This window comes from Mytilus trossulus, chromosome 8 (assembly GCF_036588685.1).
Source record: "Mytilus trossulus isolate FHL-02 chromosome 8, PNRI_Mtr1.1.1.hap1, whole genome shotgun sequence".
In the NCBI taxonomy this organism is placed as follows: Eukaryota; Metazoa; Mollusca; class Bivalvia; order Mytilida; family Mytilidae; genus Mytilus; species Mytilus trossulus.
The window spans coordinates 70,186,463-70,202,057 of NC_086380.1; the positions used below are offsets into that span (position 1 = coordinate 70,186,463).

Below are 15,595 nucleotides of genomic sequence, written 5' to 3' on the forward strand. Positions count from 1 at the left end.
AATTAAAGAAAATAAACAAAATGACAATAATAGATAAATAACAACAGACTACTAGCAGTTACGGACATGCCAGCTCCATACCTCATTTAAACTGATTAAAACTGTTAGTGGTTTAGTATTATAGGGAAAACGGTACTATTACATTTTCCCAGCATTAGGTTGGCCTTGTGTGTACCCAAGATAGGTGAAGGAAGTCAACTTAAGAGCGCCGTCCTGGTGATTGGATGTAAGGGTAAAATCTATATTTTTTATTTATCTATGATAACTGCTGCAGTGTTTATATTTACAATACAAATTTTAAAACCTATTGAAATATTTTCTAGAGAATTATTCGAAAAGGCCTTCAAAATTTTATAAATTTGGTGCAGAATGACGGTAGGAATGGATAACATAAAGTTTTTAACAAACTCCGTTGGAAATTGGTCATGATACTATTTGGCTTCAATTTTTAAAATAGAGTAATAAAGTACTAACACCACACATAACTGTTTTATCCAGGTTTTTATTATAAAAAGTGGTAAAATTAGAAAATTTAAGTACTCAGTGGCGGATCCAGAGGGGGGGTTCCGGGGGTCCGCACCCCCCCTTTATTTTGGCCGATCAATGCATTTGAATCGGGATAATTTTGCACCCCCCCTCTGCACCCCCCCTTTGCCCTGGGCTAGCACCCCCCCTTTCGAAAATTCCTGCATCCGCCACTGGTACTGTCGCCAATGGCAAAATAAATAGTACCGTTTTCCCTATACCATCATACAATATATGAGAAGAACAAAACCCGTGTCATGCCAACAACTGATTTTAGAAAAAAATGTGTTTAATTGCAACGCAAAGACCATATAAAAAATCAATATTACACCATTACACCATATAAACATTCCATATACCAATTACACAAAATATTTTTTTTTGTAAAATGATACCATAGAATCACTGATAATGCTGTACAAGAAAATAAAATCTATAAATAGTGTTCGTCTACGTCACGAGTTAGTCACTGCAAATGTAGCAAAATAGCAACAAAATGACGACAAACTTTTATTCTGCACAAGAAGATTTCACTCGTCTTATATCTGCATTACCACCGTTTGATTTGTCAAAGTTTGTTATATGGTTAGATCTGAAGATATCGGAGTACAAAATATTTGGACGTTTTGTTAGCGGTAAGTGCATGATAATGTTAAACTTTATCTTCAGTACACGTGTGTTAAGATACATTTAAAACATAAATAACTGATACGTCCGAGTTGCATTTTCTAACAAAATGCCTATTATATTTATAATATTTTTCAAACACATGGTATACAGCTTCTGTTAAATTAAAGTATTTTAAAATTGTTAATTGATACGATGAAAGATATAAATAGTCATAATATAAAATATACGTCATGGCTAGTCCAAATGATTATGACGTCTTGAAAGGCTATTATATTTTTTTTCTTTGACGCCTTACTTCGACGTTGATGTAAGGCGTCAAAGAAAAAAAAATATGATAGCCTTTCAAGATGTCATAATTATTTGGACTACGTCATGGCATGCTTTGGCAGACCAATGGAGACCACATTTCTGTTTACCAGCCACCCTTTCGGTTTGCCTTTGAATATCTGTTGATACGTGAACCCCACATTTCTTTCGCTCGAGGACAATCTGGTTGAAAATTTTGTTTTAAAAGTCTATTCATATAATTCATTTTCTTTTGTGACAGACAGTATGATTGACATTGAAAATGAATAAAAGTAATACAAATGAAGCAGGAACGTAACATTATACAGGTAAACCAGTGATCTCATGCTGAGTTCACACGTAGTTCAAATTCGATTCGCATTAACTAATTCGAATTAGTTTAATTCGCATTCGAAACGTTTTACGTTCTAAGGTCAATTCTAATTCGAATTGCAATGCGCGTCAAATTTGCTTTACTGTCCTAACGAGGTTAGCTTTTTTTTTAAATTCGTGTTAACAAAAACGTATTTCTAATGTTAATTGACTAATTCGAATTAGCTAATTCGAATCAATTCGAATTAAAAAAGAATAGTGTGTGAACGCGATAAATGTCCGTGTGAACGAGGCATAAGATCGAACTAAGATCATCAACGTTCAATAAAAAGCGTCCATATTATTTTTCAGGCTCGATCTATATATTCTTCGAATATACCGTGCATGCATGTATTTATGAAGACTTTGATCTATGTAATATTATATTCATATGGAATAAGAGAAAATAAAAATCAAATAATTAACAGAAAGTTCAAAACGATAAAATGCATATATATGCAAAAAAAAAAAAAATAACTAGAATCCAAAAATTACAACAACAACAAAACTACAGAAAAAGTTCAATAATAGCTATGTAGTCTATCACGGACGGTGGAATAGCGAATTATTTTTAAAAAGATAAAAAACAAAATATATGTAAGTAAGATTTTTACCGATAAGGCAAAAGATTTGGGCATACTGTAAAACATGGTATGGTACGATGGTATGGTATGTGGTATGGTATGATGGTATGGTACGAATACCATCATACCATGGTATGCATGAATGGTACCATGGTATGGTATGATGGTATGGTACAAATTACTATACCATGGTACGAATTACTATACCATGGTACGAAGTACTATACCATGGTACAAATTATTATATCATGGTATAACTTGATCATGTTGATGGTAATGAAGCATGGTATGGTTTTTTAAAGTAGGAAATTTAGCAAAATCTAAAATATGATAATTTTTTTTATTTGTTGACATTATGTACATATAATCAGGTAACTATTAAGTTAAGGTCAGATAGATAGATATAATATCCTGTTGTGACAAGTTGAAATGGCTGTCAATTATTCTTTGAATTTTTTAGAAGTACTGCATATCTTATGATTATAATCTAGATAATGTAGTTAAAGTTTGATGGCATAACCTTCTGTCAATGGTCAACTTTTATATTATTTTGAAATATGACTCTTTAAACAGTTACTTATTCTGTCTACATCTATGGCCAAGAAATCCAACTAAAAATGTGAATAAAAGATGAATCAATCTCCTGTGTGGAAATTTTAATTAACAACTTTATTTCATATTTTTTTTAATCAATTGCAAAATTTGAATATTTTGTATACTAAATGTAATAATAATAATATAATCATATCCAGTTATGTCTTGAAAGTCAGGATAAACAAAAACAAAGAAAATTGTGTTATTATAAAACACCCATGCAACAATGCATCCCATAGGATCCAACACTATTAAGCTTGAGATGGACATTTTAAGATGCATTATTTTAATATAATCAAATATGGAAATGATTTATGTGTTATTATATTGATATATTGATATTTCAATTCTCTATCAACAGTTCTAGTTATTATTTTTATTAATTTGTTATGGTCACTTGTGTTTCTAATTTGCTGTATTGCTTCACCTTTATTAATACTCGAAATGCATGCTGTGAGTGACAGCTATCTCTGTGCAGATATAGATAAGAATAGGTTTCTTTAAAACATTTTAAAACATGAAAATGTATTTCAAGGTCAATAATGCCATGTATTGTAAATCTTTGACCTTTAATTACATCAACATCGAAGAACAACATTTTTTCGTTTGAGATTTCTTAGTTGAGACTTTACAGGGTTACAATCATTTGCTAGACGAAAAATAGCTATAATTTCATCAGACGTTCCATCGAATATTATGAATACAGATTGTCCCTATATCTGCCATGATAGAATATTTTTTATTCAATTAGTTTATGCATAGATGTAATAACATCTATGGTTTATGGAAATCAGGGTTTTAATTTTATTTTTTTATTTTTTTCATAGTTTTCATTTAGTACTACCGGATATTTTTGTTGTTATATGGACGCCCCCCCCCCCCCCTATGTTTTAAATGGTTTTGTCCTCAAAACAAAACCCCTAGAATGATTTTCTTGACATTTTCAAAAGTGACACGATTTGCTGGCAATGCCATGGTGGTCGAGTAACATAAAAATTTCATGTCAGGCCTGCTACATTGAAATAACGGACAATTAATGACCAATAATCCAATGCTGTCAATTCATGTTGTTCAAAATAATATCCAAGTAAATTGACTAATGTATGATTTATTAAAAACTCCATTTCAGGAATATTAACATAATATACAGTTTACAAAACGTACATTCAAAGATTCATCCGTACATCACTTCCACAAATCACAAATGGATTTCTTTACATTCCACATCAAAATAAGCAACAGTGTCCAATACTGTGCACACACAAAAACCACGCATAGATCAATAATATGTGTGGACAAAACCATGTAACAGTCTGAGCGGACAAAAATATCAAAACTAAATACAGTTCAATAGTAATGTAACACAACTTCCATGAATCTACAAGTTCTCCCAAGATATGCTAAAATCTGTCCAGAATAACAAAATCGTATGGGTCTTTTCTCGCCTTCAATTCTCCTTTACACTTAAACAGAGGGCTCTTATATGCCTTTATCTTCAAATATTCCCCAACTCTTTGTTTACAAAAATAAAACATATAAATCATATATAAGTGAAATAGAGAACATGCTATGTTAATCTTATAGCAGGATAGCCATTTGACTTAATGACTTTAACAGACGATAACCAAAATGTTAAATATGACAAAATTAATTACAGTTGACAAAATAACACTATTACAGCAATAAAAAAGTCCTTTAATTGAACAAAAGTTTTAGTCACGGCAGATTATATTCTTACTTACTACAACTAATCACCAACCACACTGTTTTTCTTCAACATCCTAACTTAAAAGAACTAACTCCGCTTTTGAATGTGTATGGGCAATTCTTTTCTAAATTAATTGTGTTGATTCTAAATGTCTTGAAAAAATTGAACCAATGAATATTTTGTTTACATTGTTTTTTTCAACAAATACTCTTGTTCCTGTTTCTTATTGAATAAAGAAAGAGTTTGTTTTGCATAGGTCAAAAAAGAAAGATAAGAAAACAGATAATTAATAAAAATCCTGTTTAAGAATAGGTTTATAGACTTTTCTAATTTCCCACTTCGAAAAACCATACCATGCTTCATACCATCAAGTTATACCATGGTATAAAAATTTGTACCATGGTATAGTAATTTGTACCATACCATCATACCATACCATGGTACCATTCATGCATACCATGGTATGATGGTATTCGTACCATACCACCATACCATACCACATACCATACCATCGTACCATACCATGTTTTACAGTATGCCAAAGATTTGTAGAGTGGTGAATGAAATTGTTTATGACTTGAATGACCTATAGAAACGTTTTCGTTCAATGAAAATTAGAACATATTTATCATGTTTCTTATCAGCACATTCCCCTTACAATATATATCACTTTACCAGTGTGACATATGACCATAAATATGTCAGATAAACCGCCGTGTGGTAGCAGCTGAAGTAAACCATGTTAACAGTATGCAAAAAATGTTGATCTGTAACTGCACTGATTTGTCAAATATAAATCATTTTGTGTGTCAGGAATAAGTCGTTAAATGAAAGCACTTCATCTTCCAATTAATTAATTGGAAACATTTATTAACAGATTAATTGGAGGAAGAAAACAATTATAAACATACATTGTTCATAATTTTTTCCATAACACCAAATGTCGTCTGATATTTTTCCACTCGGGATGGTACATTTTATAGTTGTGAATTTTTAAATTTATATTTCAAAATGCCTACTGTCTTTATGGCGTATACCTCTCAAAAGTAACACAAGTTACAGCCTGGGATAAAAAAAAAAGAGTATTTTGATATCGGAGCTAAAGAAATTTTAGTTCGATATTATGACAGATTATTGTTGTAGTGATAGATGTAACTCCTCTTCGAAATTATTGTTGAAAAACGACTCGTTTGTTCCGATTTTCTCGGATATACATGTGGCTAGTCCGATAACCAATCCGATTACAGTAAAAGGAACCAACTGAAGGACGACTCCGGGTGTCGGATTTCTAGCTACATTGGTGACCCATTGGTGGACTTCGGTTGTTGTCTGTTCTATGTTCGGATTGTTGTCGCTTTGACACATTCCCCAATTCCATTCTCAATTTTACTCAGCATTTCAAGTTTAAAGAATGCTTTAGTATAAGCTCCTGTTTTTAAGTTGCCAAACTTTTCTGGGTGTTTATTCATAAAACCGATGCTTTGGTAAAGATAAAGTCGCTATACTGCTACAGGATGAAAGTAACAGTATATCGCCTGTATCGTACCCGAGTACTAGTAGAAAGCTGAAAGCTATATATGTAACGAAACTAAAATTGAGAACAAAATTGGCGAATGTATCAAACAGACGACTACCCGACCAAAGTCCAAGGCCACCAATCATTTTTGGTCTTCAATATAGCGAAAAAATCCCGCACCCAGACGCGGGCTGCACCTGTCCCATAAACAAAATGTGTACTAGTTCTGTGAAAATGGTCGTCACAATTAACTTCGAAACATATATATGAACTTATTGAATTAAAAAAAAACAAAAAAAAAACAATAATGACAAAGACGAGGGCCTCCCGAATTCGGACAGTAACTGCTATACACAAATACAGCGGGGTTACATATGATACAAAATCTAAAGATCTTGCTGTCACGAGTTTTCGGAGTGTTCCATGACGTCCTTAGCATTTTTACAATTTCCTAAAATACTTGTAGACTTATTTTTATGCCCCACCTACGATAGTAGAAGGGCATTATGTTTTCTGGACTGTGGCTCCGTTCGTTCGCCCGTCTGTGCGTCCGTTCGTCCGTTCAGGCTACAGTTTTTGGTCAAGGTAGTTTTTGATGAAGCTGAAGTCGAATCAACTTTAAACTTAGTACACTTGTTGCTTATGATATGATCTTTCTAATTTTAAAGCCAAATTAGACTTTTGACTCCAATTTCATGGTCCACTGAACATAGAAAATGAAAGTGGAAGTTTCAGTTTACAGTTTTTGGTCAAGGTAGTTTTTGATGACGCTGAAGTCCAATCAACTTGAAACTTAGTTCATATGTTCCCTATAGTATGATCTTTCTAATTTTAATGCCAAATTAGATTATTACCCAATTTCATGGTCCATGGAACATGGAAAAGGATAGTGGAAGTGGGGCATCCGTGTACTTTGGACACATTCTTGTTATACACTGCAAAACATGTTTGCGTCGTATAATGCTATCATGCCGTTCGAAGGCACATTTAGTTTCCGGACAATAACTTTAGTTTTAGTGAATGGATCTTTATAAATTTTTACCAGAAGGTTCAATACCCTAAAGGAAGGTTGGGATTGATTTTGGGGGTTATGTTCCGAATATTTCTTTAAAAACAATAACTTGTGTTTAATTGTACGAATCTCTCTGAAATTATACCACGAGTTTCCATACCATGAAGGGATAGTTAGTATTGACGTTGGGATGTTATGGCTCAAATTGTTTAGAAATTAGGGGCAAAACAAGGGGAAAACTAGTTTTTTCTGGTCAATGGACAATTAAGACAATTTAAAAGCAGTGTAAGGGAGGTAATTCAAAAAAAAATAACATACAATGTTGAGTATGTTCGGATAAACCTCCCTTACACAACTTGCAAATTATGTATAAAGGAATGTCAGGTTTGAGACTAATTTTTATATTGCAAAAAAGGGGGTGGTAGTAGTTTAAAACAAAATTTCACAAATTTCACAAAATTCAAGTTTTTTAAAAGTTGGAGGAAGAAATCTTTAATTGCACAATATTGTGCAATAGATTTGTAAGATCTAGACTTTTGTTTTGTGTAAGAATCTCATATTATGTCAAACATTGTATCACAAATTCAGAGCTGTATCAAGAGCTTGAATATTGACTGTGTCCATACTTGCCCCAACCGTTCAGGGTTCGACCGCTGCGGTCGTATAAAGCTGCGCCCTGCGGAGTACCTGGTTAAATCTAGGTTTATGAATACACATGTTGGCTCTGGTCACTTGAACTTTCAATAGAAAAATATTGTCTTTTCGAGATTACACATGTAACAATTAAATAGGTCTGTCTGTGTAGGTTTAAAAATTAAAGATGGAATTTTTATTAAATAGTTATCTTTTTATCTCCCACACAATGCGCTGTGAATGACATAGAAATACCGGGCTTATGTCTGTCCGTCCGGTCCTGTAAGCGCTCTCATCTGTACAATGTTTGTCACATTTTTAAGAAGCTTTAAATTGTAGGTTCATATAAACAATGTCTGAACGAGTTCGAGAATCAGTCCCCATCAATATTTTTTTTAAAGAGTTATGGGCCTTTAAAACATTATTTATGTGCAAACATTGCGTTGGTATCATTCTGATTTGTTTCATTCTTGCCAAATTAAATGAAACTTATATCATATATAAAAAAGAAGATGTGGTATGATTGCCAATGAGACAATTGTCCACAAGAGACCAAAATAACACAGAAATTAACATCTATAGGTCACAGTACGGCCTTCAACAATGAGCAAAGCCAATACCGCAGAGACAGCTATATAAGACCCCGAAATGACAATATAGAACAATTCAAACGAGAAAACTAACGACCTTATTTACATAAAAAAAATTAACAAAAAACAAATATGTAACACATAAACAAACGAAAACAACTGAATTATAGGCTCCTGACTTGGGACAGGCACATACATATCTGCATTGTCTTCGAGTTCGAAAATCAGGATGATCTATATATTTTTTTTTTAAAGTTATGCCCCTTGGAAACATTAATGATATGGAAAATCGTTAACGCTCTCAAACGTAACATTCGCCTTTTCAGAATCTAAAGGAATGTGGGTAATCTCATTGTTCGTACACCAAACTGAAAATAATGTTACGTCATTGGTTGATGAAAATAAACTGTAACTTATATTATAGGTTTATTTCAGCAATATTTTGGATGAGTTGGGAAATTGTTGCCGAATTTTGTCCTTAACATAGTATTATCTTGTCTTCAAGTTGATATTCTTACATGTTCCCAATCATATCGAAGAAACGAGAAAATTTGATAGTAGTGGGCAGTAATTGACAAAGACGTTATTGCAGAAAGCGAAATCGCGAAATGAATTTGATTTTCGATTTCACGATTTTGCGGGTTTTTCTCCATTTCCGGTTACCATATTTTTGGCATGCAAGATTGGTTTTATCTTTTTTGGAAAATGTATTAAATTAATGTGTAAATATTATGCCTTATACTTCTTACAGAACCTGAAAAGGAGAAGTCAATATCAGCGATCTGTCCTCAATACCAACAGTCTGATTTCATGAACAACAACCACTGTCGAACCAAATTAATAGCACCACAGAAGTCTCAAAACCACAAAAACATTTGTGCAAAAATTTTCCATGAAGTGGCTCAACAAACAGACGAAAATAAAACTGAAAATGTACGGAAATCACCAGAAGTCCGAAACAACGTTTGTGCCTCAAAAAGCAAGACGCGCTTTATAAATGACGAAGATGAAAACAGTACAACGCAGAAGACTCAAAAGCAAGACACAATTTGTGCAAAAATATTTCATGAAGTTTCACAACAAACAGACGAAAATAAAGCAGAAAAATCGAGAAGATCACTAGAAGTTCCGGAAGACGTTGATATAACTGTAGATAGCCCCAGATCACTACCTTTCCAAATTATAGAATCATATGGCAACGTGAACGAGGCAGAAATTCACGGAAGGATAGACAAGGCTTATGAAAGCAGTAACACTAGTGTTAATAATGATGCTGAGTCTTTAAGAGGGGAAGAGAAAGATGATAATCAAGGTAAAACAGGTAAATCCACTAGCGTCAGCACCTCGTAATAAAAGATTTACTACTGAGGGGATGTAAACGCACAGGCACTTGTCCCGAACCCCTATAAACCTTATTATCGCTATTTTGTGCATTTTTCCAATCTGTTTTTGTGATAATTTTTCATATTATGCTACTCGTCTAAGATGGAAAAGTATCGCTAGAAACTAAGGAGGCACGTTGCATTGCTAAGGAAATTGACATCGTCGTCATAGGTAAAATAGCGATAAACAGATTATCATTGGTCATCTCAACTCGATTGATTTTCTCGCTTTCGCCGTACCGGCTCAAGCGAGAAAACTAGTCAATCTCGTTGAGATGATCAACAATAATCTATAAATATAACAATAAGGTATATGATTTGTTTTCTTAGTTTATAGACATGGACTACTCACGAGGGTCTCGCATGGTCAGCAATGAGAGATTTATATAATTAAGTAGTGCCCTATCAGCATTAAAGAATATATTACTTCAGGAATAGATAACCGTAGCTTTATTTGACAAAACTTTTAGGAATGTTGGTCCTCAATGCTCTTCAACTTTTTACTTTATTTGTACTTATTTTTATTACTTTTTGGGATTCGAGCGTCACTGACGAATCTTTTGTAGACGAAACGCGAGTCTTGTGTATAACAACAAAATTAAATCCTGGTATCTATAATAAGTTTATAATGAATTCGATTTTTCCTAATTTTTAGAAAGTAATGAAAGATACGCTAAAAGATCTATTTTCCGGTTCTCGTAAAAACTGTTGCTCTTTAATGCAGTGGCAAATATTAGAAAGCTGGAAGTTTTGTCTATATACATTTGATTAATATAAAAAAAACAAGAAGATTGGGTATGATTGCCAATGAGACAAATCTCCACAATAACCCAAATTGACACAGAAATTAACAACTATTGGCCACCGTACGGTCTTTTACAATGAGCAAAGGCCCATACCCCATAGTAAGCTATAAAAGGCCCCGTTTGTTTGTTGTTTGATATTTACTATCATTGTTTGCTATTGTAGTGTTTTACTTGACTCTGTGTTCGAGTTGTTGTTGATTTATAGAGTTATCTACTCTTTATGTATTCGCTAAGTGAAACGTTGTGAGGTCACCCATTAAAAGTCCGAATCAGTCCGTTTGTCTAGCACAAAAACTGGATGTGCTTATATCTCAACAATGTGTAACCGTTCAAGCTATAATATTCGCACTGGTCATTATGCAACCACCAATCAATATTTCTAGTTTACATGTCCAAATCAAAAATGAAAAAATACAATGCTTCAATCGGTTGAATCAGGAGTGGATGGGGATCTAGGGTTGGGGATTACTTTTGGGGAAAAATGATTATTGCAATATCTATTTTGTGCCGTGTTGTACGAAAAAAAAATTAGCATTGTATTTCATTACTTATAGTTTAAAAGGTTGAGCAAAATGGTAATATCCAGGTCAGGATACACCCAGTTTACAATAGATTTAATCTAAGTAATAACGTAGTCTTGGTATGTTTTTATTCACCAAAAATTTAATTTATGGCTTGTGCATTTCAGAGAGCGAAATTTATCTAGAAGAAAGTTTTGATGGTGAGATGAAGGAGGTAGTTAACGTTTTAATAGAGGTTGAAAAAACAGGACCATTAGAACAAAAGGTAGTTAACTAAACAGATATGTCTAGTTCCACACGTATTTTAAATGTTATTTTTGTATTTGTTTAAATTGCCTTGTTAGTATATTTGAATCACAGCCGATCGTAGAAATATATCGCACCAGTGTCAGAATTTCTTTTTCTTTTGTGATTATATAAACAATCACTTTCTTACAAATGGTTGTTCATTTTTTTGCTGATCGTCTTCAAAACAAATATGCCCAATTTTTATCAGTGACCAGAGGATTATAGTTATCGAACCACCCGTTGATTAATTGATTGGTCTTTAACGGTCAGAGGTCTTGTCTATATTATGGTGGACAGCTTTTACTGGTGTATGAAGTCGGAGTTACAAGCTAAGGGAGATAAACTGAAGTCGGAGTTACAAGCTAAGGGAGATAAACCGACCAGCAGCAGGAAAGCTGCCCATCCACGTCAGTTAAGTCGACGCACCTGGTACGGGCTCGTTGATAATTAAATATAAAATACATAGGAAAGTATAACTTTTCTTGTTTATCCTCATTCTATTAATATTATTGAAATAAAAAAATACAGTATCGGGATCTTTTAATAATAATGATAAACAAATGTAAAAATATTTATGTGAAACAATGCTAAAATTTGTGTCATTATAGATTTCAAATAAAAGACTAAGTAGTGAAAAGGGAATCAATCCAGACACGATAAGCGAGCACGGGTTGGCCAATACCACTGGTAAGTAATCTTTATACAAGTTATTCCTGATTTTCTGTAAAAAAGGAAGAAAACGAATTTATTTGTAAACGCAACACAAACTATATACACGTTAAAGTAATTCAGACCAATGCAAACTCAGATTGCATTTATCTTTAATTCGCATGACTGATACATGTATCAAAAACCATTGTCACTTGATCAAATTGGTTCCGAACTTTCCCCATTTATTCAAATATGTTTAGAAGATTTAGATGCAGTATCTATAAATCCAAAAGATATTATTTTCAAAATTCGCCTCAATGACATTTTATAATTTTATTAACATGTAATATTAACACTAAACAAAGACATTATATAGATATAGGAAGATGTGGTGTGAGTGCCAAAGACATTATACCTGTTTTCAAAGGCCCTTAGTCTTACTGCCATGGCTTTATTTATCGAAATATACCTTTGAAGAACTTTCCAAAAAAGAAATAGTTGAAGATTAATATTTCAGAACATTCTTCTAAAAGAAAAGAGTGCCAGAATATCTCTGAGCAGTCTAAATTCCAAAGAATGGACAGAGGAATAGACGAAAATCACGATAAGTATTGCGAGATAAATAACACAGCAATGGATGAAAATAAAGACGAGGCTGCGCAGATAAATTACAAAGATGATCTGTTAAAGGTTGGAAATATAGTCGCCGTAAGGCCATATACCAAGAGAGATTATAAACCTGGACGACCATGGATTGCTTCACTCAAGGAGATCGGTACAAGAAATGTTAAAGTCGTATGGTTGAGTGGATCATACGATACAAAGTGGATTGAGGATCCCATATATTTCCCTCATTCAATTCCACGGAAACAAGTGGAATGCAGCTTTGTTTACGACTATCAGCAACCGTTACCGGAAGTTATAATTTCCCGGTTGAAGAAAATATACAAAGACTGAACAAACGCAGATGTTGAGATGCATGAGACTTTTATTTTTACTACTTTTATATAAAATGTATTCAAAGTTAAAAAAATTGCTTGTTTTCTTTACTCGAAAAATTTGAATGTTCTTTTCTTTACCTCAGTTGGTTCTTTTTTGTTACATTTAACTATTGACATTGTAATCATGAACATTGTCTGAAACCAAACGGAAGCCTTTTTATGCGTTTATTGGTATGACGTTGTCGTCGTTGTCTAAAGCCAATGTGTTTCCAGAAAATAACTTGAATATTAATGCATTGAACTCTTTTGAAATATAATACTATAATGTTCCAGTTAAAAAAAGGAAGTTTTGAATTGTTTTCTGGGGTTATGGTCATAGCCCTAGAGAAAACACAGGGAACAAAACATACCTTATTTCTTAACGTTTTATGTTTTTTTTTATCATTTTCAATGGGGTTTAATATAAAATATAAAATATAAAAGATTTTGAGCCCGGTTTTTTTATTTGGTCCGCATTGGTTTATAGCCCTTCGTATGAATTAAACAGACGTGCCGTTTCAATTAAAGCACACAAAAGGAAATTGGTGTTGTTGTTGTTTTTTTTTAATTTATTTCTAACTATTTTAACGGATCTGAGATTCTACACAAACAAACAATTAACCTCACCCTTTTTTCAGTAATGCATTAATGAGTGAATCGTTGTTTAAGTAAAGGCCAGTGGCAAATATTTCTGTCAGTGTGTACGTCCAGTCGATTCGGGAAGACCTTTTCAAATGAAGTATGTGTTCGACAATGATGATGGACGAGTCTTGTCTGTCTTGCTAAGGGGTTAATAAGGCTACGTACAGTGTTTTTGAAACAAATAAATATATCAAGTTTAGACAAATAGAGAACTTTATTAATAAGTGTTTTAGGCATCAATTTTATATAAAAATCGCTTCTTTTTTAAATATACATGGGAAAATAAGAGTTCTGAATGCCTAGTTTTGTGTACACATAACCTACACAAGGCCTACATCGACTACAGCTATCGACTGCATGTAGACAAAACATGATCTTCACTACATGTAAACATTGAGTTTTAGGCCGTGTTCACACCAAACACCGTGTACAGTAAACATGTTTACAATTAGTTTAACGTAATGGACACTGGTTTCACATTACATTTGTTCACATCTATACATCTTGTTTAGCTACCTGTACATAAGTTTTGTTCACACTTGTAAACTATATGTCATTTAAATGTTCATTACGTAGAACAGAATTCAAAGTTTTCTGACAACTTTTCTGGCAGAAAGGGAACGACCATTTGACTTCAAAAAAGGGGATGGAAATATTCCAATCGCCAATTTGATAAAAAAAAAAAAAGATTCTGGTCATACAGATGATAAAAAAAATATTCTGAATCAAGAGTTTCCCGTTACATTATAGTGTTAAATATTGAAAAAAAAGATTTTGATCACCAGCATCGAACAAAAAATCGAGATAAAAACGTACGCGCGAAAAAAATTAACCCTCCCCCTTTTTGAAGTTAAGTGATTTGCTACTTTATGAAAGCCATTTTTATAATTTGCAGTAGTTTGAATATACTAGAGATGTCTCGATATACGCATTAGAAAACGTTAGCTGCAGCAGCATGCTTACAGCCGAAAAAAAGGATTGAGATATAAGGGATAACTACATTTTTATCTTTTCTGTTTGTTTCAAATGGTATTTCTTCTCCAAGGAGTATTTGGTAAGGGAATAGGGTAACGTTTTTTTTTTTATTATTTCAAGTGTAATTTGACGGATCTGAGATACTAGACAAACATCATTTACCTCACACTTTGTTTAGTAATGTATTTATGCGTGAATCGTTGTTTGAGTAAAGACCAGTGGCAAATATTTCTGTGTACGACAAGTCGATTCGGGAAGACCTTTTCAAATGAATCAGGCAGCAACTATTTATTTCATTTGTTTTGAATTTTTTTTTTGGGGGGAAGGGGGTATTAGGCTATAGATTTTTTTCTACAAGTCGAAATCAGTTTTAGCATAAAATAAAGTGGCAGCTGAGGGTGAAAAAAAAAACAGGGACAAAAACTGGAAACAAATTGTTTCTCCAAAAAATAAATCCATAGCCCAACACCCCACCCCTCCCCCTCCTTTATGTTTTTATACTCAACTATAATAGCCATCCCCCCTCCCTGAAAATTAATTGGTTGCTGCCTGATGGGTTCGGCAATGGTGCTTCTTTGGGTCTTGATCAGAAATTGATAAAATTGATAAAATTTAGACAACAATTTCTGTAAAGAACTATACTAATATTTATCAAAGCTATCAATTTTACTCAAAAATAGTTTTCTCCTTAAATATATACACTGTAAAACTAATGTCCTAAATGCATAGTTTTGTGTACACTTAACCTACACAAGGCCTACATTGACTATCGACTGTGTGTAGATAAAACATGATTTACACTACATGTAAACATTGAGTTTAATCAATGGGAACGCAATTGTGTTTAGTTTACGTGTGAGTTACACTAACACAACACCGATTTAGGTCAATGTGAACACGG

At 33.1% G+C, this 15,595-nt stretch overlaps 1 protein-coding gene across 1 annotated transcript; it reads left to right on the plus strand.

Moving 5' to 3' along the window:
* Positions 1-1,013: 1,013 nt before the first annotated feature.
* On the plus strand, positions 1,014-13,054 carry LOC134727929 (uncharacterized). Its single transcript, XM_063592326.1, has 5 exons — positions 1,014-1,160; positions 9,201-9,770; positions 11,326-11,423; positions 12,055-12,133; positions 12,615-13,054. Exons 1-5 carry the CDS (start codon positions 1,022-1,024, stop codon positions 13,052-13,054), a joined length of 1,326 nt encoding a protein of 441 aa, XP_063448396.1. The 5' UTR covers positions 1,014-1,021.
* Positions 13,055-15,595: the final 2,541 nt, after the last annotated feature.